This window comes from Panthera tigris, chromosome F3 (genome assembly GCF_018350195.1).
Source record: "Panthera tigris isolate Pti1 chromosome F3, P.tigris_Pti1_mat1.1, whole genome shotgun sequence".
Lineage (NCBI taxonomy): Eukaryota > Metazoa > Chordata > Mammalia > Carnivora > Felidae > Panthera > Panthera tigris.
Window position 1 is genome coordinate 40,923,952 of NC_056678.1, and position 25,423 is coordinate 40,949,374.

At 48.7% G+C, this 25,423-nt stretch overlaps 1 protein-coding gene across 2 annotated transcripts in view; it reads right to left on the bottom strand.

Moving 5' to 3' along the window:
* Positions 1 to 25,423, bottom strand: part of LMOD1 (leiomodin 1) — a 50,114-nt gene that overhangs the window by 18,579 nt on the left and 6,112 nt on the right. The window contains exon 1 of one of the 2 annotated variants that reach the window (XM_007086455.3): positions 23,199 to 23,681. The exons of the other annotated variant lie outside the window; for it this stretch is intronic. Within the exon in view, the coding sequence (XP_007086517.2) occupies positions 23,199 to 23,459 (261 nt within the window). The 5' untranslated portion in view covers positions 23,460 to 23,681. Of the gene's footprint in view, positions 1 to 23,198; positions 23,682 to 25,423 lie in introns of those variants that run through there. 2 annotated transcript variants of the gene reach the window in all.

A 25,423-nucleotide genomic window follows, 5' to 3' on the forward strand; every position in this document is an offset into this window, starting at 1 on the left:
TCTGCGCTCTGAAATGCCTACTCTCTGCTTCTTCACTTCATCCCAGCACAGACAAAAACCCAAGCGAGGCTGGAAAACATTGTAAAGAGTTGCTTAAATGTAAGCTGTTTGTCCCAGAGTGCTGGGTCCCACTTAGGTCCCAGGGGGTAGCAGGAGGAACATGCTGTCCTCTTGCCGCCTGGGGCCAAGAGCAGGAGGCCTGGCTCTCACACAGCCACCCTCTGGCCTGTTCTAAACAGAGGAGGCTACATACAGTGGCCTCATCAGGACTGGTTTCATGAGCATATGGCCTCTGCAGCTGTACAGGGCCCGGTGCTCAAAAGGGCCATATGCCTGGTTTAACGCTCTACTGTCACCGTCCTGAAAGTCTTAGTAATTATTATTATTTTTTTAAAAATTTTTAACATTTATTTTGTTTATTTTGAGAGAGAGAGAGTGTAGGGAAGGGCAGAGAGAGGGAGAGAGAGGATCCCAAGCAGGCTCCATGCTGTCAGCACAGAGCTGGACATGGTGCTCGAACTCACGAACCGTGAGATCGTGGCCTGAGCCAAAATCAGGGGTCAGCCGCTTAACCGACTGAGTCACCCAGGCGCCCCAGTCTTAGTCGTTATTGAACAAGGAGCTCCATGTTTTGATTTTACACCAGGTCCTGAGAATTCTGTAGCCAGTCCTGGGCCTCGTAGAGAAACAGAAGCGGAGGATGTCAGGGGTAGAGCGGATCCCTGCCTTCCTGCTTTCACCGTGGTCGGGAAAGGCAGCCCCAACTCCCCAGACGCTGTGACTCCGGCCTTGATTCTTCCTGCTCCCTTCATCCCACCTTCCCAGTAAATCTCAGGCAAGCCTCTCCCCACCCCTCCTCCACTGCTGTGCCAGGCCACCGTCCTCTCTAGTCTCCCTGCCTCGTATCTTCCTTCTCTCGTCAAGACATCTGCGTGCTGTAGTCAGAGAGATCTCTCTAAAACGGAAACCTGATCGGTGGCTCCCAGGCTTTCAGGAGGAAGTCCAGACTTCTTAACTTGGCACGCAAGGCCCTTCATGATCTGGCCCATGCCTGCCTCTGCCTCCCTCCTCCTCTGCGCCTGCACCAGGGTCATAGTGAAGTGCACCGCTCTGGTCTCTCTGTGCTCATGTCCGTGCTTCCTGCCCCCAGAACGGCCACTGCCCTCCTTCGCCTGCCTCGCCCTTTTCGTTCTTCTTCTCTGCCTCCTCCTTGCCTTCTCCGCCATCTTATTTTTAACTTCTTATTATGGGGAAGTTCAATGGTATATAAACTAGACAGAACAGCATAATGGGCCTCAGGGTACCCATTGCCCACCTTCCATAGTTACCGACATCTGGCTAATCTTGCTTTATCTCTATGCCCGCCCGCCCACGTTTCTCCCATCCTCAGATGATTCTGAAGCAAATCCCAGGTATATTGTTTCATTCATAAATGTTTCCATGTGTCCCTTTAAATGTTTTTTAATTCTTAAAAAATATTTATTTTTGAGAGAGAGAGACAGAGCATGAGTTGGGGAGAGGGAGACACAGAATTTGAAGCAGGCTCCAGGCTCTGAGCTGTCAGCATGGAGCCTGACTCGGGGCTTGAACCCACGGACTGCGAGGTCATGACCTGAGCTGAAGTCGGACGCTCAAACAACTGAGCCACCGAAGCACCCCTGTGTGTGTCTTTAAAAGACCGAAAAGTTTTTTAATAGCTACAATACATTCTCTTACCTAAAAAACTAAGAATAGTAATTCATCTTCATGGCCCATTAACACTCAGCATGAGGGCCCTCTCACCGGCCCTCATCCAGGCCCTGGGTGAGGAGCTCCCCATCTATGCTGGCAAACCTACACCCCCCCACCCCCCACCGGCTATCTCTGCACAGTTTACTCACCTGTCACTGGACTAGATGGTGAGCAGCTTGAGGGCCAGGACCAGTCCTTTCTTTCTGTCCCCAGCACCTGGGCTGGCCGAGTGCTTTGTACTTAAAAAATATTTGCTGGATGAAAAGAAAAAGTATTTCAACCCTACCTACAGTGTCCCCAAAGAGGTTGTACTTGAATACTTCCTGGAACAGGGAGCTCAGTTCTTCCTGAAAAAGCCAAGCCTTCTTTCTTAAAGCTGACTCAGAAAGTCCTTCTGGTTCTGGTGATATCCCTGGGGTCACACACAGCAAGGCCACCCCTCTCCAGGCTAAAAGAGTTCATTTGTTAGACCGAGCCCATCATTCTGGCCTGACTAGAACTTTCTGGGTGATCTTGGTTCTGCTGCTTAAAAGCTCACTGTCTCTCTCAGGTTCAGATAATTTGCAAATATGGGAGGTATGCGTTCTAGATCTTTATGCCCACTGGACAGGGCAGAGTAGAGGATACACCTCTCTGGCATCTTGCCAGAAACCTCTAGGGAGCCACCACTCACATGCAACCTTCCAGTCGACCTCTGTCCATCCTGGCCACTAAACTATTATGAGGGGCCTTCCCCAGAGTATCCTGAAGTCTCTGGAGGGGACAGGAAAGAAGAGGGAACTGTTGGTTCCACCCACTGCTGACTTTTCCTGGGGATTCTTACCCTAGTAAAATGATACACTTTGAGCTACCCTTTCCCAGGTTAGTTGTTCTGGAAAGTTCTTCCTTTCATGCTGCAGGGTCATCACAACTCCCAATGCAGCTTCCTTCCAACAGCCAAGGCCTGAGGAGGCACAGGTTCTTGATGTGCCAAGGCCACAGAGGGGGTGTTCCCTTTGTTGACTGAGAGACAAAGCACACTGGGGAATCAGTGAGAGTTAGGGAATAGCCTGAGCACTAAGCTGAATCCTTAAACTCCAGGAGAATTGGGAGGTGGGGCTGGTCATTCCACTGGGGAAAGAAAGGGAAGTCAAGATGTTGGGGGAAGAGAGGCAGCAAGGAAGGATGTCAAGGATGTCAAGTGGCTTCTACAAAGTACCGGACCCAGTGAATACACAATGGGAGGTGAGAACCTAGAGGAGGTGGGAGTAAAGCTTAGGAGGAGGTCAGCTGGGCACAGGAGACAAGGGAGGGACCTTCTTAGCAGAGGGACCAAAACAAGCAAAACATATGATTTAATGGAGCACGAGACATCCAGCGATGGTTAGGAAGTTCTTTGTAACTGGAGAGAGGCTGAGGAAATGATGGTAAGAGATGGAACCAGAACTGTACCGTGAGCCAGAACCCAAACATCCATCAACTGCTGAGTGGTTAACCAAACTGTGGTCCATACAAAGGAATGGTATTTAGCCATAAACAAGAACGCTACAACATGGATGAGCCTTGAAAGATATCATGAGTGAAAGAAGTCAGACCTACATATTATATCCTACATGTTATAATCCTACATATTATAGGATTTCGTTGCTATTAAATGTCCAGAATAGGCAACCCATGGAGCCAGAAAGTAGATCAGTGGTTGCGGGGTCTGGGGCAGGGGGAGAGGAACTGGGGAGTAATTGCTAAAGGGAATGGGGTTTCTTTTGAGGGTGATTAAAATGTTTTGGAACTAGGTAGCGGTGTTGATTGTGCAACTTTGTGAATATACTAAAAAACTACTGAATCACACATTTTATTATTAATATTATTACTATTATTTTAAGATTTCATTTTAAGTAATCTCTACACCCAACGTGGGGCTTGAACTCACAACCCTGAGATCAAGAGTCATATGCTCCACCACTGAGCCAGCCAGGAGCCCCTGAATTGCACACTTTAAAAAGAAGAATTTTAGGGGCACCTGGGTGGCTCATTCGTTAAGCGCCCAACTTCGGCTGAGGTCGTGATCTCATGGTTCGTAGGTTCGAGCCCCGCATCGGCCTCTGTGCTCACAGCTCGCAGCCTGGAGCCTGCTTCAGATTATTTGTCTCCCTCTCTCCCTGCCCCTCCCCCACTCTCTCTCTCTCTTTCTCTCTCTCTCTCAAAAATAAACATTAAAAAAATTTTTTTTAAATAAAAGGGTGAGTTTTGTGGCATGTGAATTTTATCTTAATAAAAACAATTTTAGGGGCGCCTGGGTGGCTCAGTCGGTTGGGCGACCGACTTCAGCTCAGGTCATGATCTCACAGTCCGTGAGTTCGAGCCCCGCATCAGGCTCTGTGCTGACAGCTTGGAGTCTGTTTCAGATTCTGTGTCTCCCTCCCTCTCTGACCCTCCCCCGTTCATGCTCTGTCTCTCTATGTCTCAAAAATAAATAAACGTCAAATTAAAAAAATAATAATAAAAAAATAAAAACAATTTTAAGATAACGAGAAATTTTAGTCTTAATTACACAATGACTGAAGGGTCATACTAAACAAAATCTTATTTTGCACACTGCTTATCTTCTCTTGCTTTACTTTCTAAAGGATAACGATTAAATATAGAACTGAAGGTATAAAAAGAAAAACAAACTAAAAACCCCAAAACCTATATGCCAGAGACCATGGTTGGAAATACTATATTGTAGACAAGCATTACCCAGTGGAAATATAATGTGAGCTATATATGTAATTTTAAATGTTCTAAAGTAGGGGCACCTGGGAGGCTCAGTTGGTTAAGCATCAAACTCTTGATTTTGGCTCAGGATTGAGCCCCATGTCTGGCTTTGCACTGGCAGGGTAGAGCCTACTTGGGATTTGGGATTTTCCCTCTCTCTCTCTCTCTCTCTCTCTGCCCCTCCCCTGCTTGTGCTCTGTCTCTCTCCCTCCCTCTCTTTCTCAAAATAAATAAGTAAAAACTTAAAGTTTTAAATGTCCTAAAGTAAAAAAGAAACAAGTGAAATTAACGTAATGTTTTGAAAACATACAAAATATTATTTCCATATATAATCAATGTAAAATCATTATAAAATGATTAATAAGATTTTACATTCTTTCTTTACAGCCAACTCTAAAATCTGATGTGCATTTCACACTTACAGCACATCCCAATTCAGACTGGCCATATTTCAAATGCTTGATAGCCACATGGTACTATATTGGACAGTTCTGATCTAGAATGATGGTCACTTCCCATTTGGGCCAGTTGTGTTTTCCTCTCTTTATTTCCCTGCGTGATGAGCAACAACAACGACAAAAACCCTAAGTAATAAAGGGTTTGTGTGACTGGCTCTGGTGTCATTAGGAAGAGGTAAGCTGGAAAGACCACAGTGTCTTTCACAGCCAGGCTTGGGGAGAAGAACCTGAGGGAGAAAGGGGGTGGCGATGTTGAAGAGAAGAGAGAAGCCAGGTGAGCGGGTCTCTGGGGTCTGCATTAGGGAGAAGGGTGAAGGGAGCCAGAGCACAAGGGTCCTGCAGGATGGAAGAAGGAACCACCCCAGAATAGCCAGGGGTGCTTCCTGACAGCCATTCCCTGGGGTCTCTCTGAGGGCAGGGAGGCCATGCCCACCTCTGATCACAGAGGGTTTGCAGGATGCAGCCCGGTGACAAGAGAGCTGCCGCCACGATGGCCGCCAGGACTGAACAGCACCTATCCTGGAAATGTGTGCACGGGATGTTTCATCAATGCTGAATGAACAAACGCATCTCCCATTCAAGTGGAGGTCCAAAAGAAAGGCCTGAGAGACAGATTTTTTTTCCCTCCTAAGTTACAGTTTGTGGTAACCTGAAGTCTCAGAAGAAAGTTCAAGACCTTCCTCGGTCACCAGCTGGGGGTAACCTCTCTAAGCCTCTGTTTCTTCTTCTGTCAAGCCGGTGCTTTAGGAAGGCTGGTGGGGGGATTGAGTGAGACTGCGTAGATGGAAGCAACCAAGTGCCTACCTCCAGGCTACTGGTTTTAAGATGCTGCACTTCTCTTGGGAAGGAAAAAGATTGCCTCATAACCAGGTATTATGTGTTGTCTATGGTACTTTTGACTGGCTTTGGGGCAAGGCCCTCTGGAAGCTGAAGGATGGACTAATTAAACTCCCCTGTTTGACATCCTCCCTACATCTGGAATCTTTCCGGGCTGGAGCTGTGATTCTCTTTTTTTAAGTGGTAACCATTCCTTCCTCCCAAGACAAGGGGAAGCCGGGCACACGTGTTCCATTCAGGGTGTGCTCTCGAACTGCTGTATTCCTGGAGCCACAGCGGGGGTGAGGGGGTGGAGGTTTGCCCTGTTTGGCCGATGTCCCAACATCAGGAACTTGATCCACAGGAAATAACGTGTGTAGCTTCATGTCTGTCTGGTCCTGTGAGTGATCATCGGTCCCTTCCTTTCCAGCATCCAGTGAGTCTCTCGTCTCCTTTCGGAGTTTTGTTTCCCCCAGCTGGCCGTGAGTCTTGGCCGGGGCACAGTGTGCTAGCAAATAGTTCCATTTATCATCCTGGGGGGCTGGCTCCGCCTCTTTGGGGATGGGCTCCAAAGGCCAAGGGAAGGGGCCTGTGCTCTGGGAATCTGTTTGGAGGCTTGGAAAATATATTTATCAGAAACCATGTAAGTGTCCAAATATAGACAAATGGCTCAACCCAGCCAAATGATGGACTATGATGACATCCACTGAAAATGATGTTTAGGAAGAATTTTCAGTGACATGAGAAAATGACTATACTATAAGAAAAAAAAAGTAAGCAACGCTATTTATGTGACTGTGTGAATGTATACAATGACCTCAACTATAACAGGAAAAGTGCATATAGAAGCATCTACTCGGGATGCCTGGGTGGCTCAGTTGGTTAAGCATCTGTGACTGTTGATTTCAGCTTAGGTCATGATCTTATGGTTCTTGAATTCAAGCCCCATGTCTGCCTCCATACTGACAGTGCAGAGCCTGCTTGGGATTCTCTCTCTTCCTCTCCCTCTCTCTCTGCTTGCATGCTCTCTCTCTCTCAAAATAAATAATAAACATTGTTGGGGCACCTGGGTGGCTCAGTCGGTTAAGCGTCCGGCTTCGGCTCAGGTCATGATCTCGCGGTCCGTGAGTTCGAGCCCCGCGTCAGACTCTGTGCTGACAGCTCAGAGCCTGGAGCCTGTTTCAGATTCTGTGTCTCCCTCTCTCTGACCCTCCCCCGTTCATGCTCTGTCTCTCTCTGTCTCAAAAATAAATAAACGTTAAAAAAATTAAAAAAATAATAATAAACATTGTTTTAGAAAAAGCATACACTCAAAAAATTGACAGTGGCTAATGTCCTTAACTCATGAAACAGAATTGTTGGGTATTTTTCCCTATGTTTTGTATATTGTCTATAATAAGCCTTATCACATTATACAGGTATCCCTCCCTTTTCAAAAGTTTTCGTTATGCCACTTTGCTTTTACGAGTTCTGCATTAGTTCCTGTTTTCTGTAATTGAAAGAAATCTGAAGAGGATTTTCACTTTTAAAAAAAGAGAGGCAAACAAAAATAGCGGTTGGCTTTGGTTTTGCAGGGAGCACTCACAGAGGCAGCGCCCCTCCACCAGCAGCCAGAATCCCGCTCCCCGCACCCCCCCCTCCCCCGCCTCCTTCCCCAGGAACTACCCTCAGCATCTCAGCATCCAGCCTCAAGAGCTTTGAACTTTGTGAGCATCAGGGCTCTATCTCCACTTATTCTGTGTGTCCGATGGCAAGATGTGTCCTGAGGTATCAGAAAAGCCTAAGAGAGGTTATTTTGGGGGTCTGGGAATGCTCAAAACGTTTTCCGTGTAAATTAATGGTAAGTGCTTTTTTGCTTTATGCCATTTCAGCTTACAAAATATCTCATAGGCAGACCCTACTTTCAGATAGTGGCGGAAACCCCTGATTATAAATTATTTTTTGAAGAAAGTGCATCTAGAAATAGCACCTTGATGCTTATATACCAACCCCTTTTCCTGCCTTTAAGGCAAGGTTTACAGAGACCGGAAGGAAAAATCTCCTTGACCCACCGGAACACTTAAGTCTTCAGTACTCTGAGGTCATTATTAAACATATTCTTGGTGATTTGGGATACATTATGTGTTCCAATGCAGTAAAGGACCAGGGACAGGCAGCTTATCACTAAGTAGGAAGGGCAAGTGATGCTGCCATTGGAGTAGTTGAGATGAGCCATCTTGGGAAAACTTGGTAGCAGCAGGATGAGCAAGCAGCTCAATGTCACCCCTCGTCAATTGGGGTTCCAGGAGAAAGATTCAGCCTTTAATGCTCTAAGGCACCCATTGTATGTAATGAGTTGATTTCTTTCCTGTATATCTGGGATGGGACCCGCTATGTAGCATCTTTGGGGGGACTGAGGAAATAACCACCCCATTAATTTTCTGCAGGGCTTTACTCTCTTGCAGAGCCCTGGTTGAGAGAAAGCAGATTGTCAACAAGGACCTAATCCTCGCGCTGCTCCACCTCTGTTCCAACCTCACAGTTCTAGCTTCAGTAGGGCAAGTCTGTGTTTACATGGCCTTCGAACTGGTATATCAGACCCTCCGGGTCATCGTATCCACATATCCAAACACCGGACCTCCCAAAGCCGGGGCGGGGGGGGAGGTGGGGGGCTCTGTGGATCCCGAGATGTCTCTCCCTGCTGTATGTGTGGGATCCAAAGAGATACGTGCTTATAGCAAGTTCTCAAGAGAAGCCAATTACTTTTTCTAGATCTAGAGGCGAAGGGGCTGAACTTCTACAGACATTCTTTTTTTTAAATTTTTTTATTATTTTTCAGAGAGAGACAGAGAGACGGAGAGGGCACGAGTGGAGGAGGGGCAGAGAGAGGGGGAGACACAGAATCTGAAGCAGGCTCCAGGCTCTGAGCTGTCAGCACAGAGCCCGACGTGGGGCTCAAACTCATGGACTGTGAGATAATGACCTGAGCTGAAGTTGGACACTTAACCGACTGAGCCACCCAGGCACCCCTTCTCCAGACATTCTAGGGAAGAATTCAAATAATGGGAGCTACAAGCCTCAGCTGGCTGTATATAGAACAAATTATTACTATCCTCTTTAGGGTATATCTGTGGCCCCTGAGATCATGGGTGAACTTGATTGGGTCAAGCTAAAAATGTCAGCCTATAATCTCAGATCCCTGGGGAGCTGGGAAAGAGAAGAACAAGAAAAGGAAGAAAAAAATGGACAAAGTTAAAAATGAGTCCTTGAGGCTCATTCTGTCCAGAACAAACTGAAAGGGAGCTATGGCAATGACTCATCCCAACAATTCAGATCCCAGAGTGTAAACTTTTGGACTGAGTTAATTGGTTGTTTACAGAAACTGGGGGAAAAGAATCACTGCCAAATTGCCTTTCATTTGAGGATTTGGACATAAAGCCATATTTTCTTTTTTTACTTAGTTATGATTATTATTTTTTTAAGTAAGCTCTATGCCCAGTGTCGGGCTTGAATTCATGACCCTGAGACCAAGAGACACATACTCTACCAACTGAGCCAGCCAGGCACCCCCAAAATCATATTTTCAAATTGTCTCAGGAGAGTGTAGCTGAATTCATAATTTCTGTAGATTCAATCGAGTATCACAAGAATGGTATTTGCAAACTATTTGTCCCTTGTTTCCTCAACGTTTGTTGAGCCAGGCACTGTGCTCGCTGCTGGGGTATGGAAATGACTAAGAGTCAGGCCTTAAGAGTCAGGCCTTAAGAGTCAGGCCTAGAGGCACCTGGGTGGCTCAGTCGGTTGACCAACCAACTCTTGATTTCAGCTCAGGTCATGATCTCATGGCTCATGGTTCATGGCATTGAGGCCCAAGTCGGCTCTGTGCTGGAGGTGTGGAGCCTGCTTGGGATTCTCTCTCACCCTGTCTCTCTCTGCCCCTATCCTACTCTCTCTCTCTCTCTCTCTCTCTCAAAATAAATAAACTTTAAAATAAAAAAGAGTCAGGGCTTGCTCTTAAGAAATTGGGGAAAGCACAGAAACAATGCCTAAACAATGTGTTAAGCGTGTATGGTATAGAAAGTGACAGAAGCTGCAGACAGACGGTGCTTTGTGAACGCAGAGGTAGAGCACACAACCCAGACTGGAGGGATTGGGGAAGTAGGAAGCTGTCACCTGAGCCGAGGCTTGAAAGCGGAATCCAGATTAGCTAGGCCCAAGGTGGGACCAGCCTCCCAGATGGAGCTGATCGTATGTGCAAGGGCATGGAAGAAGCAAGATAAAGCATGGCACCCTTGGAGAACCAATGGTCCAGTGTAACTGTAGCAAAGGGTAGAAGTCAAGGAGAAGAGTATTAGTAGCTACAGAGATAGGGAGGCAGTGGGTTGCCAAGGGCCTTCTAAGCCATACTACGGAGTGTGAATTTGATCATGGAAGCTATGTTGAGCAACTGAAGGCTTTTACGCAGGGGAGTGTCAAGATCATGATTTCATTTTATAATAAGACACTGGCAGCTGTGGGAAGGATGGATTGCAATGGGGCGAGAAGAGAGACTGGGAGGTCACGGCATTCTTATAGCTGATAAGTGATACGGGTGACAGCAGAAGCGCAACAGAGAGGAGGGGTGGAGTCAAGAGAGGTCGAACACGTAGAATCAATAGGATTCTGTCACCAAGGAGAGTTTGGAAACACTGAGAAGGGTTAGGGCAGGAGAATCCCCAGAGTTACGACCTAGGTGTACTTCTATTTACCCAAGTATAGAATACAGGAGGGAAAGCAGCCTTAGGGGTGGGGTGAGGTGACTATGATTAATTTATTTTTAGACGAGTTGAATCTGAGACATTTGAGGAGTCCAAGAGGCAAGTGAATGATCTAGAACTCAAAACAGAGATCTAGGCCACAGATCGAGATAGAGCATATGGGTGGTAGCTGAATCCGTGGGGTTGGGTGAGGGGAGCCACGAAGATGCCACAGGGAGGGCACGGCCCTGAGAAACCATATGGAGGCATCAGAGGAAGGGCTGCTCTCAGAGGACACAAGGAACAGCTAGAGAGAGAGAGAAAGCCAGGTAGGTGAGTGTGGTGTCTTGGCACCAAGGGAAGTGAGTATTTTAAGAAGGAGAGAGTGGTCAGATATTACAAAGTAAACAAACAGGGTAAGGACTAAAAAAGTGTCCCTCGGGTAAGCAACAAAGAGGCCCTCGGAGACCTTACCAAGGCTGATGTCAGTGCAGGGGCGGGTGGTGTGAGAGTTAGTGTAGATACTATTTCCTACAGCTTGGCCACGAAGGAAAGGAGAGAAGGTGGGAACTGAAGAGAAAGAGCCAGTAGGAAGGAATGTTGAAGGGGAGGGGAGAGACAGAGAGAGAGAGAGAGAGAGAGAGAGAGAGAGAGTCAGTCAGAGAAAACAGATGTTTAAGGGAGCAAAGGTCCCTGAGGAGACAGAAGAGAAAAGTGGGTGGGGGCACTGGCCTGGGACAGGAAGAGGGATGGCTTTTCCAAAGGATGGGAGAGAAGGGGGAAAGCTTGAATATATGAACGCTTATACATTTTGAAGTAGCAGAAGAGGAATCTGAAGGCATTCTCACTTGATGGCTTCAAGTTTCTCAGTGAAATATGATGCTAGGTCTGCATCATAGGGTGAGAGAGCTGGTGGGACAAGAAGAGTTTATAAAGATAAGGCTAACTTTTAGAGAAAAAGAGGTGCATGTAGAGGTTTTCTGCGCAGCCTTGAGGGCCTGGCATAGGGTTTATTTTTTTTTATATATTTTTTAAAATTTATTTTGAGAGAGAGAGAAAGGGAGAGAGAATCCCAAGCAGGCTCTGCACTGTCAGCACAGAACCCGATGCAGGGCTCAAACTCACAAACTGTGAGATCATGACCTGAGCAGAAGTCAGATGCTTAACTGACTGAGCCACTCAGGTGCCCCTGGCATAGGAGCATCAGTATGTATGGCTGTGTTGTTTTCTCCAGGTCTAATCAGCAGTGTGAGAATCAGAGTAGAGAAGCCAAATGGTCACGCTCATCCAGGCTGGGGGTGATAAAAGGTTAGAGGTGTAGGCATGAGAACTGAGCTGAATATGGAGAATGACCCAAGTAAGATATAAGCTAAACAGAAAACTAAGTAAAGCAGGAAGGGTCTGAAAATTGAGAAGTTGTCCACAGTGGGAGTCAGTGAGGCTAAGGATAGGAAGAGGCCATGAAGCGGGATCCAACTTTAAGCCACGGTCTTGGGGAAAGTCAGAGCCCTGGGGTGGAGGAATCTGACCTGGGTGTTAGTGAAGCGCAAATCTTAATAGTGTGGGTCAGGAGGACAGCAGGCAGGGCGTGGTAAAAGGCCTTGACAGCATTCTAGTTGCTCCCAAAGATGGACACCGTTAGAAATGATGGTGGCCCCCACTTTATTAAATGCCTACTGTTTGCAAGTCATTATGTCACGAGCTTCTCCAAACGTTTGTACTCTTCAAATGAGGTAGGATCACCACTATTTACAGGTGAAGAAATTAAAAGTCCACTGTGCATTTTCTATGACCCAATGATTCCACTCCTAGGACATACCAGATTCAAATGAAGTCAAAAACGTACCCCCCAAAATGTATTAAAATGTTCACAGCAGCATTGTTTGTATAGTCCCAAATGGTAAAACAACCCAAATGTCCATTAATAGTGAAATAATAAATAGATTATGGCATATTCGTACAACGGAATACTCTATAGCAGTGACAGTGGGAAAAAATGCTGCAGACAACATGGCTGAATGTCACCAACATAAAGCTGAGTGAAAGAAGTTGAATACAAAAGAACACCTACTACATGATTATATATATTATATATAATACAAACAATATGTAAAATATTTGTGTATATATACAAATAATATGAATTATTTATATGTATATATATAATTTTTAAACAGGCAAGACTAACCTATGGAGTTGGAAGTCAGGGCAGGGGTTCCTGTGACAGGGAGGAAGGGGGTAGAGCTGGAGAGGAAGCAGAGGGTGGGTAGGGGTATCACAGTGATGGCACTGGTCTCCTTCTTGGTCACTTGGTGAGAACTCATGAAGCTCTACGTTTGTGTTTTAGATGGTTTTCTTTCTTTTTTTTTTTTAATTTTTCTTTTTTTTTTTAAGTTTATTTATTTTTGGAGAGAAAGAGAGAGAGAGACAGAGCATGAGTGGGGTAGGGGCAGAGAGAGAGGGAGACACAGAATTGGAAGCAGGCTCCAGGCTCTGAGCTGTCCGCACAGAGCCTGACGCAGGGCTCGAACTCACGACAGCAAGATCATGACTTGAGCCAAAGTTGGACGCTCAACCGACTGAGCCACCCAGGTGCCCCTAGATGGTTTTCTGTCTGTATTGTACTTATTTTCCTTTTTTTCTTTTTCTTTCTTTCTTTCTTTCTTTCTTTCTTTCTTTCTTTCCTTCTTTCTTTTTCTTTCTTTCTTTCTTTCTTTCTTTCTTTCTTTCTTTCTTTCCCTTTTTTTTTTTTAGTGTTTATTCATTTTTGAGAGAAAGAAAGAGAGAGAGAGAGAGTTGGGGAGGGGCAGAGAGAGACGCGGACAGAGGATCCAAAGTGGGCTCTGCACGGATAGCTGAGAGCCCGGTGTGGGGCTCGAACTCACAAACCATGAGATCATGACCTGAGCAGAAGTCAGATGCTTAACTGACTGAGCCACACAGGTGCCCCTGTGTATTTTATATTTCAATAAAAACAATATAGGAAAAAAAAATCCATTATTGTCAAGTACAAAATGAGACACAGACAAAGCATTAAAGAATACAGATAAAAGCAAGCTGACAAATGTTAAATGCTTGTCCGAGGCCACACAGCCGATAGTCAAGCCGGGAGTGAGCCCCAGGCCCCCAGGCTTGCCTCGCAAACCCAGGGCTTGTCCCATCACATCAGCTGTGTGCTAGGAAGGGACCTGTGTGCTCCCTCCTCCTAGGGTGGCCTTGGGGATGGAAGATCGATGCACTGGAGGTGAAAATCTACTGGATTTTCAAGCAGCTCTGGCAGCTGGCTGTTGTCTGTTGACTGTTCACACGCCAGATTTCATATCCGGAAGTGTTTTCGTGTTTTCTCTACCTCACCCAGGGAGCACGGGGCATTTTTCTTGTGACCTGAAGTTCAACCTCTGACTGCTGCCACAGCCTCCTGTCTCCCCACTACAATCCAGCCAATGTACGGCTGCCAGGGTGGTCCTCCTGGAGGAGCACTTGCATGTGTCAACACATAACAGACCAACCTCCTCTCCCCCGACCCCATCAATCAACCTGCCTGCATCTGGACCTGTCTCCACTACCTTCCCTCCAGATATAAGAGGTGACCACCTGCCACTAGGGCCAACCCCTCTACTCCAGTGCAATCCATCCTGTTTTGTCTCCTTTTCCAGGGCCATTGAAGCTTCCTTCTCTACTGAACGATCCCCATTAGTATATAAACATGCTATCATCTTCCACCTTTCTAAAAAAACCCCCCTTTGATTCCACATTTACTTCCAGCTGTCACCCTACTTTTGCTTCCCATTAGAACAAAACTTAGAAAAAAATCAAAGAGACACTTGTCTGTATTCTCTATCTCCAGCGCTTACTGACCATTCTCTTTCGAGTCCACTCATCACTGCAGTGAACCCAGTCTTGTCAAGGTCCCAGTGGCTTCCATCTTTCCTGTTACCGTGGTCAATTCTCTGTTCTCATCTTATTAAACCTCTTACCAAGAAAGGATACGGTGGATGCTCTCTCCTCCTGTAAGCCCCCTGTCCATTTGCTTTCTGGAAACCACTCTGAGTTTCCTCCCACCTCTCTGTCTCCTTCATTGGCTCCTTCTCCTCTTCCAATGCCTAAATGTTGGGGCAATGGAGGGCGTGGTCATTGGTCCTCTGCTCTTCATTCACACTGCCTCCCTATGTGATCTCTTCCAGGCTCATGGTTTTAAGTATTGTCTATATACTGATGGGTCCCAAATGTAATCTCTAGCCCCACTGCCCCGCTCAGCTCCAGACTTGTACATGCCCAGTCAATCCAACGCTTCCTCTTTGACATCTACCAAAACTTAAGTTGTTCAGATCAGAATTCTTGATCTCCTCAAGCCACTCCTGTTGTTTCCTACTTCAGTAAATGGCACCAAATTTACCCAATAGCTCAGGCAGGACCAGGCCCACCACGCTTCTCTTTTCCCCCAGTAAGTCAGCCAGTCCTGTCTGTGCTGCCTTTGAGGTGTTTCCTAAATCTGACCACTTCTCCCCAAACCATCATTGGCCTCCTGCCTGAGCTACTGCAACACCCTTCCAGCTGGTCTCCCTTCTCCCCCAGTCTTGCCCTCATACTGTCTATTCATCACAAAGCTGGCAGAGTGATAGATCCTTTTAAAAACTTAGATCAGATCACACTCTCCCCTGCTCAAAACCCTCCAATGACGTCTCATGGCACTTGGAAGAAAAATTCAAATTCCCTCTGCTGCGCTGTAAGGCCCTCCATTATCTGAACCCTGCTTACTTCTTGGGCCTTATCTCCTCCAACCTCCCCCGCCCGCCCCTTGCTCACCCTGCTCTAGTTACACTGGCCTGACTCTTCCTCTGACATACTAAACCTGCTTCCCTACCCAGACCTTTTTGTTTGCTCTTCCCTCTGCTTGGAAAGCTTTCTCCAGACCTTCCTAATGACTGGCTCCTTCAGTCCATTCCAGGCCCTGCTTCTATGCCACCTCTTGGACAGTATCGTCCCTGATTACCTTATAGGAGATTGTCATATACCCTTTCCTGAAAGTGCATTCTTCCTTACATGTATGTAACACATATGTTATATGTGATGTGTATATGTTATATGTCATGTATATACTCAGGTACATGTATTCTCTGTCTCACCCATTAGAACAGAAGCTCCGTGAGGGCAAGGACCTCATCTGTCTTCTTTTCTACTCTATCCCAGCGCCTGGGAAGCACCTAATATAATAGAAACTTACTAAATAGTTGCAGAATTAATGGTCTAATCGAGTCCTCCTCCCTCCTTATAAGTCCTGACTAGAAAAAGAATGCAGAGAATGGAAATGGGTGGAGGGAACAGCAGTGAGGGAAGGAAGGGTGGAAACTCAAGTTTGGGGACCCTCACTACCAGGATTCCAACCCAGCACTCTGCTGCCTGCTTTGTATGTATTATTTGCTTCAACCTCACAGCTATCCTACGACTAGGTGTTATTTCCATTTTAAAGATGGGGAAACTCCGGTAAAGTAATTTGTTCGGGTCACGTAGGCAGCAACCAGCAGGGCAGGATTTGAATCCAGGTCTAGCTGGCTTTTGACAACACTATTCTAAGCACCAGACTCAATACATTCTGTAGCCAGAGCTCCACTAGAAGTTCTGCCCCCAGGGCGGTCCACCTCTGGTAGGGGTGCGGGGTGGAAATGGTAATGCTGGCCCTGCTGGCCTGATCTGGAAGGAAGGGCTGAGGAAGTGACCCCCTGCGGAGCCCGTGGGTCCTCCCTGAGGGAAGGCAGGTGAGAGTGTGGGGGTGTGTGCAGGCTCACGGCCTTGCTGTCATCAGCAGCGCCCCGCCAACCCCGCTGGTCATTTCTGCAGCGGGCCCCAGAGACAGGTGGAGCCAAATTTGTCCAAAGTGGCCTAGGCCTTTCTGAGCTCACGGAAGTTGCAGACAAGGAGAATTCACCAGTCCCGAACCCTCCCCCACTCCATCTCCCTTGATTCTGCAATATTTCTAACCCAGCCACCCAGTGCGAGCCCTGGGGCCTGGGGCGTTAAATAAATTAGGCTCAAAGAAATCAAGGGAAGGGGGCCAGGCAGGAAGTAACTAAATAAGCCCGCCTTCTTCCTTAAGCTTTTAAAAAAAAAAAAAAAAGGTTGATTTGGCATCTACACAAGTATAAAGTCTGAAGAATTTAGGGTGGGGAGAAGTCTCTCGTGCTGTGCCAGACAATTTCAGTACCTTAGCCAATTGAATCCGCACAGTAACCCTTCAAGATTGATGTCATCTTCCCACTTGTCAGTAGAGCAATGGGGCCTCCAGAAGCTATGTTAATGCGATGGTATTAATAATGCCACTGGGTCCAGAAGGCACTCTAAAGTTCATCCCCGTCTTCAGGTAACGCGCTCAGATGATGGGGGCAGAAGTGGAATCAGACCTGATCCTGTCCGGTTCCAGACACCCCTGGGCTTTCTATTCCCCACACTGCCCCGGGGGCGAAGCGAGCCCTTTAGGGGAACTGATACTCAGAATCTAGACCCCTTCTTTCTTTGCTGCTTATTCCAAAGGAGGTCTAACAAACAAGAAAGCACAGCCCGATCTGGAAAGGCCTCTGTATTATTGCCCAGGATATTCTTGTTTATCCAACTTGGCAGGCATATGGATATCAGCTTCTCTTCCCCTGGCCCCCCCTCCCCATTCATTGTGCTTTGTTGCTGTAACTGCCGTGTGTGTGTGTGTGTGTGTGTGTGTGTGTGTGTATGGACTTTATGCATGTAGACTTTAGATCTCCAAGGACAGTGCCCTTGACCCCTCTGTGTTCTGCGGCTCTCCCAGTGCACTTCATTCAGGCGTTGTGCACCGTGGGCCCAGCTGTGCTATACTGACATTGTCTGATACGGATACTCCAGAGTCTCTTGGGGAGAAAGAGGCTGAGGGAGGGCAGCCAGGTTAGATGAAGACCTTGTCCTCACTCTGGGTGTCTGCTCAGATGTGCCTCCTCCTGCCTCACCATGGGGACCCTGAAGCCCCCAGCCTGCCAGATGCCAGCGGCAACCTCCCCTCGGTCAGTGGGACTCATACTCCTCCCCTGACCATCCACTGACTGCCTCTCCCCTGACCATCTCCCACTCACTGTTGAGCTGTTTCACTTTTACATCTCTTCCTTGCTCCTATCTGTTCTGCCTCCCTCCTGCCACGCATCCCACCCACCTGAGCCCTTCTCCCCACCGTCCTCTGAGAAAAGGTGAGCACTGGGGGGCAGTGCTAAAGGTGGGAGCAGGCACTGGTGTTTCACTGCTTAAAATTCGTCAGATAGTCTCTGCGTACAGAAGCCAGTTTATAAAATATGAGTAAGAACAATTCAAACAAACACTTTGTTGTTTGATCAACTACTTTTTCAAACTCTAGACGGAGGCCCCTTTCAAACTCCAGGGAGAGATTTTTTTAAACTTGTCCAACCCTCCCTGGGTGCCTGCTTTTGCCTCCCCAGGTCAACAGGCCCCCCTCACCTCTTCTGCCCTCTCCACCCCAGCCTCCAGGGCTATTTTGGGTGTGTACCAGTCGGGGTTAATCTCCTTAATCGTGGAGCCGTGCTGCCCAGTGCACTCCTGATAGGGCCCAGGCCTCTGCAAAGGGCAATCTGAGGGTTAGTGCCACCGGCCTCGGGCATCCCCATCCCTGTAGAGAAGCCATGGACACTGGGTCGTGAACTGGGACTGGTAGGGGAGGGGAACAGTGAGGCTGTGTGAGCCAGAAACCCAAGGGGGAGGTCAGGAGGCTCAGGCCCAGCAGCGACTGGCTAGTGGGGTGCTTCTGGTTAGCTTCTCAAGGGAGAACCTAAAAGAGCTTCCTTCACCCCCCACCCAAGTCAGCTGCCCCTGCTCCTGGCTGGGTGCAGGTGCTAATCCCCAGCCCCTGGTAACGCCAGGGAGAAGGACAGGGGAGACAGGCTGGAGATTTTCTTTCCCACTTGGGAAGGAAAGAGAACACATGAGTTGACCTGCTGGGATCAGGTTCCTGAAACCTGAGCCAAGCACAAGGGTTTCACTGAACTGTTGGCTACACACCTGCCCAGGGGCTTTGTCTTCCACCTGGGCAGAAGGAGAGTCCCTGGAGGACTGGGGCAGAACACATGGGCTGAGAGGTCTGCCCCTTTAAAGGGAAGGAGGGAAGCCAGGGGTCAGCTCTGCCAAGCCCCACCTCCTGCTCCGAACCTTCATTCAACAGACAGAGGTTGAGGGCCCACCTTGTGCCTGGCCCTGTGTTAGCGCTCGTCCTCCAGAATCACACAAGCTGGCGAGGAAGAGATATAAGAAAACAGGATGGGGCCGGTACAGAGCGGTACTGGAGTGCTCAGATCAGACATGGTGCCTAAATTTGCCTGGCAGTCAGGGAAGGCTACCTGGAGGAAGTGGTACCTGAGACCCGAAGGGGTCACTGGGGTGGCCTGGGGAGAGGAGTATTCATGAAGGAGGGAGTAAGCCAGGGGCGCCTGGGTGGCTCAGTGGGTTAAAGCGGCCGACTTCGGCCCAGGTCACGATCTTGCGGTCCGTGAGTTCGAGCCCCGCGTCGGGCTCTGTGCTGACAGCTCAGAGCCTGGAGCCTGTTTCAGATTCTGTGTCTCCCTCTCTCTGCCCCTCCCCTGTTCATGCTCTGTCTCTGTCTCAAAAATAAATAAACGTTAAAAAAAAAAAAAAATTTAAAAAAAAAAAAAAAAAAGGAGGGAGTAAGCCAATCCAGGACAGCCCCGGAGTATTCCATCCCATGAGGGAGAAGCCATCTGAGGCCCCTTCCACAGTCTATACCCCTCCAGCACGATAGCCAGAGTATGAATCTTGGAGCTCCTCCCCCAGAGAAACCAGAGCTGAAGACCCAAACTGGGCCTGCCTTCCACTCTCAGCTTCACATCACCCAGCTTCAACAATTATCAACTGGTGGATGATCTCATTTCATCTATTCCCCGACCCACTCCCCTTGCCCACGTTATTTTAAAGCCAATTCCCTCATATTTTATCAGTTTTTCCCATAAATATTTCAGTATCCATGTCTAAAAGGCAAGGGTTCTTTAAAAAGTGCATCCACAATGCCATTATCCCACCTAAAAGGAGGTAACAAAAAATTCCTAATGCCATCCAATATCTGGGCAGGATTAACTTCCCTAATCCACACTTGGTTCTAACAGTTTGAATCCCGAATCCACACTTGGTGTTAATATTTATGTTCCTGGTCTTGGGGGCAGGGATGAACATTCTGCCAGACTAGACTAGGTGATAGCCCAGTGCTTCTACGACAACGTATGAATATGTGGCCGGTGCTCTGTAACACCTCTGTGGTGCTTCTGTATGTGTGTGTCTTGTGATCCTAATTAGATTATAAATTCTTCAGGACAGGGGCTGGCATGACTGCCTTTTTCCGTACCCTGGTGTGGCAGGGAGGAAGAAGCATAGTCCTTAAAGCTGGGCAGGCTGCTTGTTGCTTATGTGAACGCAAGGCGGTTATTCAACCTCTCTGAGCCTCAATTTTTCTGCTCTGTATAATGGGAATAAAAAGACCCATCTCCCAAGAAGTGGGAAGTTTAAATAAAAGAAAGGGTGAATATGCTTAGCATGTAGAAGTTTCTCAGTAAAGGCTCATTTTGCTGTGCTTTCTTCAGTCAAGCGAAACAGGCTCACAGTTACTCTTTTGTTTTAACTAACTTCTAGTGCCTTATGGGGAGCAAAGGCCACTCTCAGTGAGAGCCACAGCCAGTCCAGCAGCCGGGAGCCCCACCTGGAGCTGCCCTGTGTTTGTGATATCAAAGGCCCCCCAGCCTGAGCATCCAAGGTATGTTTGTTTATTGTCTACTCTGGCCACTAGTTAAACAGACACACTTGGCTTGCTCAGCCCTCCAGGAACTAAAGGAGGGAGGAGCTGGGCAGGGGTAGAAATTAATGAATTAATAACTTCATAGCGCCATTTATTCAGCATTTATTACACGCCAAGCTCTGTGCTAAGTGCTTTACATTACTATCCTTTCCGTTTTCACAACAGTCCTATGGGCTGGATATTTTGTAGCTGAGGGAAGTGAGACAGGTTCTGTCACTTGTAAGTTACTTAGTTATACAGACAGGAAGAGAGGCTGCTACTCAAACCAGGCTTTTCTGGCACTTAAATCCAAGTTCTTAATCACACACTCACTAGCTTCCTAATGGTGCCAAAGAAGCCACTTTTTAATTTTTTTTAATTTTTTTTATTTTTTATTTATTTATTTTTTTTAACGTTTATTTATTTTTTAGACAGAGAGAGACAGAGCATGAACAGGGGAGGGGCAGAGAGAGAGGGAGACACAGAATCTGAAACAGGCTCCAGGCTCTGAGCTGTCAGCACAGAGCCCGACGCGGGGCTCGAACTCACGGACCATGAGATCATGACCTGATCCAAAGTCGGACGCTCAACCGACCGAGCCACCCAGGCGCCCCAAGAAGCCACTTTTTTAAAGCTTATTTACTTATTTTGAGAGGGAGAGAGAGCACGAGTGGGGGAGAGGGGCAGAGAGAGGGAGACAGAGAATCCCAAGTAGTCTCGTCAGCACAGAGCCTGACACGGGCCTCGATCTCACAAACCATGAGATTATGACCTGAGCTGAAATCAAGAGTTGGATGCTTAACCGACTGAGCCACCCAGGTGCCCCTAAAAGAAGCCACTTTTTCATCCAGATTTACAGAGATGACTTATGCCCATGGCTCAGGATGTACCCTGAACTCCAGCCAGCCACTCTGCCAACATATGCCCTTGGACTGGATGAGGAAGAGTGAGGACAGCCTATCCCTACAAGGGAAAAATGACCCTGAAGTCAGCTCATACCGTCTCACGTACACCTGTGTGAGTGTGTCTGCACACCACACACACGCACGAACGCCACCCTCTGTTTCCTGACTGGGGCTCTGCCTGCAGAAACAAGTGTGCCCCTGGCAGGGGTGAGGGAGGTAGGGCTGGGGAAGAGAAGCGTACCATGGTTTCAGTTGGCTGAGGAAAAAGGCTTTTGAGAATGAAATTTCCCAGAGTATAAGAGTCCCTCGCACTCTCCCTAGCCTAAGCATCTTGCTTTGGGATTAAGAATGTTCTGCATTTGACTTCAGCCTCAGGAGTATCTTTCTGCATCCCAGAAGCCACTGGGCACAGAGCCTGGCGACTAGGAGCAGGGGGAGAGGAGAGAAGAGTTGGGGGTCCACGTGGGGGATTTACAGAGGTGCCAAAGCCTGGGGTGCACTGCCTGGCTTTCCCTACATGTCCTGATAGGCGTCTTGAGGTACCAGGCCCTCACGGGGAGTCCCCTCTATCCTTTCCTTGTTTTCCATAAGCATTCTAGTGTCTGTTCATCATCAACCAAGTGGTATCCTAGGCTATCACCTTGCCCACGGAGTAGTGAATTTCTGAGCCTTCTGACTCCCTCACTCCCAACTTCTTGGTGAAGGCTTACACATGGGCCCGGGGTGGTAAAGATAGAGGCAGAGGTCCAGCTCCCCTACCTCACTCTCCCTCATCCCTCCCACCCCCATCCCTTCACTCAAGGAGCCAGGGCTGTGCCCACAAACGTGCTCTGCGACTAGCATCCAGCACAATCTCCTACCCAGCCAGACATGTTACAGAAGTTCCAGGAGATAATACTGCCTTTCTCGTTTCCTTTGCGAGAATGAACACGGCGTTTGAGGCTCTGGGCCTTGGTTTCCACAGACGTAAAACAGCGAACGAGAATTGAGATTGAACTTTTTCATGCGAGAATCCGCAAGTCACAGACAAGGTACCAGAGACGTGGCCAGTAGGTACCGAGTAGAAGAGAATGGGCGCAGAGACAGGACCGGTTCCCCACCAGACACTCTCTGCCGCGGCCGGGGGGTCTACAGAGCCACGCTCAGGTGGAGGCCAGTCTAGTTTGTCCCAAGAAAACTCACATATGAACACATGGTGAAAAAAGAACTCTCCACGCCAACCCAGGAAAAGAGGAAGCAGGTTTTGCTTAAGCCCGTCCTGGGTGTGGGCAGATGCTTCCCCTCTGTCCCCTCCTCATGGCAAAACCCTGCTGGGAAATATCCTTGTCCTCCCCCAAAGGGGCCTGGCTGGTTGTAAAAGGGCTTACTACCAAAAGGAGGGGACCCCCCCCCTCCTCCTCCAAGATGCCCCTCTAGGAAGTGCAAACCCCAACTCCCCTGGGAGCGAAACGGAAGCCATCAGGTTAAGATGTATTTCCCACCTCACAGACCCCACCCCCCACCCCTGTCTCCCATCGCCGTGGGAGGCCCATCTGCCCCTGCCTCCTCAAATGGTCCACGTGCCACGAGTCGCCCAGAGGGCTTAAAAACGAGCAGTTCTGCAAGGAGGGCCTGACTTGCTTTCCTGGGGTGGCTGCCAAGAGACCGCGAGCATCAGTCTATCCTCTGCCCATCCTCACAACGGAGGAAATGAATGTGAAGGAAAAAAAAACTGCTCGGGGACAAAGAGGGTGTCATCTCGACAATGAACGCTTCAAGGACGTTCTCCAGCTCCCATTCTCCTAGTGGCCCTATCTGCTGTTGTGGGATGGTGAGTTCTGCTAACATGGCCAATTTGTGCTTTAAACCGAAACGAGGGGTAAGAGGTTCACGGCTGCCAGTTCAGCGGATGGTAATTGGTTCCGAAGCATCACATCTTTTGCCAACAAGACCTTCTGCTCTAAGGAGAGAAGCATCCGAGGCGCGAGTTAGGGTCTCCCCCCCCCTCCCCTCCCCGCCCTCCCCCCTTTCCTCTAGCATATGGTTCACTCACATCCACGGACATCTCCCTCTGAATAAGTTTCTTGGTCTCCTTTTCACAGAAGCTGAGCATGGCCTCCCGGTTGTACATGCCCGTGGACCGCTTCTCCGTCTGGTTTCTCTGCCGCAGCCCCACGGGGGTGCTCCCGTCCGGGTCCGCCACGTCCAGCTCCTTCTCCAGCTCCTCCATCTCCTCGGGAGACAGGGTGGACAGCAGGCTGTCGATGTCGGGGTCTTCACTCACCTGCCGGCGATACTTGGCTACCTTAGACATCCTGGCAAGGTGCGCCGGGACTGTTGCAGGGGCTGCTGGAGTCCTGGTGGGCGACGAGGGGGAGGCGCGGAGCTGACCTAGACGGAGCAGAGTGGGCTTGAGAGCAGACTCCCAGCTGGTCGAGGACGCGGTGGCTCCTCTGCCCTGCCCTGCGGTGCCACAGGTGCCGAAGCGTTAACTGCAAGCTAGCTCCGAGCCCAGGGCTAGTGGACCCTGGCTGGTCTAACCAGCGGCCAATGAGACTTGACAACGGCCTGGCCCCGAAAGGGGAAGCCAATCCCCACACAGGGGGGGCGGGCCTGCCTCGCTGTCAGAGCTGTTTGAAACTTGAGGACATTCCAGGGAATCTTGGAGCTCTGTGTGACCAAATTTAGTACAGAGCATTTAGCCTTTTAAAGACAAGGGGGCCACGCAATGAGAAAAAGATACAAAAATGCAGAGCCTGGCAGAAGCTGATCAGAGCCACGGGAGGGCCAGAAAAGCAGGGATGGGGCCATGGGGGTTCAGGAACAGGCCAGCCCCAGGCACGTCCTGTGCAAGCACATATCTGACTTCTCCACCCGGGGTGGGTGTTGCCCTTGTTGGTACGTGGTCCACTGACTCCTTTCTACTGTATTTGGTAATGTGCTGGGGGACTTCCAGTAGTTTACAGCCCCAGGAAAGATACGTGATTCCAGATCATCTGAACTACCTGCCTACCCGTTCTCTCTGGGAAGGAGAACCCTAGTGCTGAGCATCAGAAGCCCCAGCCACTTCTTGAGAGACAGAGAGAGAGGGAGAGAGAATAAATCTTCACTGTGTACCCAAACTGAAAACTTGCAGGCTGTTTGGGGAAGAGAGTGGGACCCGCGGAAGTCAGGAAACTCTTGAAGGACCGTCAATTTCCATGAAGTGCCGTGGCTCTTAAGGAGAGGGTTCAGACCTCCCTCCCTTCTCATCTGCTTCCTCCGCTGCTGGGGCATCTGTAGACAGATCTCCTTTGGGAGCACCGGCAGGTTGCCACCCCACGTATAAATCCAGAGCACGACCGAGTGTGTCTTCGGGGAAATATAATTCTGGGCTGTTGGGAGGGATACTATGGCAGCAAGTCTGGCATGTTTCGTAAAAGGGCTTTCCACTGCTCATCCATCATGCTGCCTGCACAAGTCACAGAGACACTCAATCTCCTGCCCCCCTCCCTCCTGCCACAAAATCCCTTCTAGAAGCCCTGGTGTAACCCATCAGGGTAGATGCTTCGATCTTTCCTGGCGTCTTTCCATCCTAAGCCAGAGAGAGACCGTCACCTGATCAGCATCTGCTGAGTCCAGGGATCGTCTGGGACAACAACTTGGCCCTGGCATTTAACGTCCACTAGTCCGGCTTTAGGTTAAGGCTGGGCAGGGGATGGCGCTGACTGGCGGGACTGGAGTGCAGAGGTGAGGCAGGGAGACCTGAGAGGAAGCGTGGAAGAAAGGCTTAGAGAATCCTGGGGGTTGTCATTTTTAGGAGGCAGTAGTCAGTCTGTCGGTGAGCCAGTAAGCATGTATTTATCGAGTGCTTACTATGTGTCAGGCATGGTTCTAAGGGCAAGGCATGTAACTAAAGATAGAAAATCAGGGACGCCTGGCTGGCTCAGTGGGTGGAGCATCTGACTCTTGGTCTCAGGGTTGTGAGTTCAAGGCCCATGTTGGGTGTGGAGCCTAACTTTAAAAAAAAAAAAAGGAAGAAGAAAGAAAATAAAAAAGAAACTCAGTGTGGGCCCTGCCTTCTTATAGCTTACTTTCTATCAGTGAAGAGAATTAATAACGAAATAATTTCAAGTAATTCATTAAACAATTAAAAGCCTACAAAATGCCTCAAAAGAGAAGTACAGGGGCCATAAGGAAATGCCACAGGGGAGGCTGCAGAGCAGGATGGCTTCATCGTTCAAGCTTGGGCTCTCCCGGCCAAAGGACCATGCATGTTAGGTCCTGGAGTTGCTACTT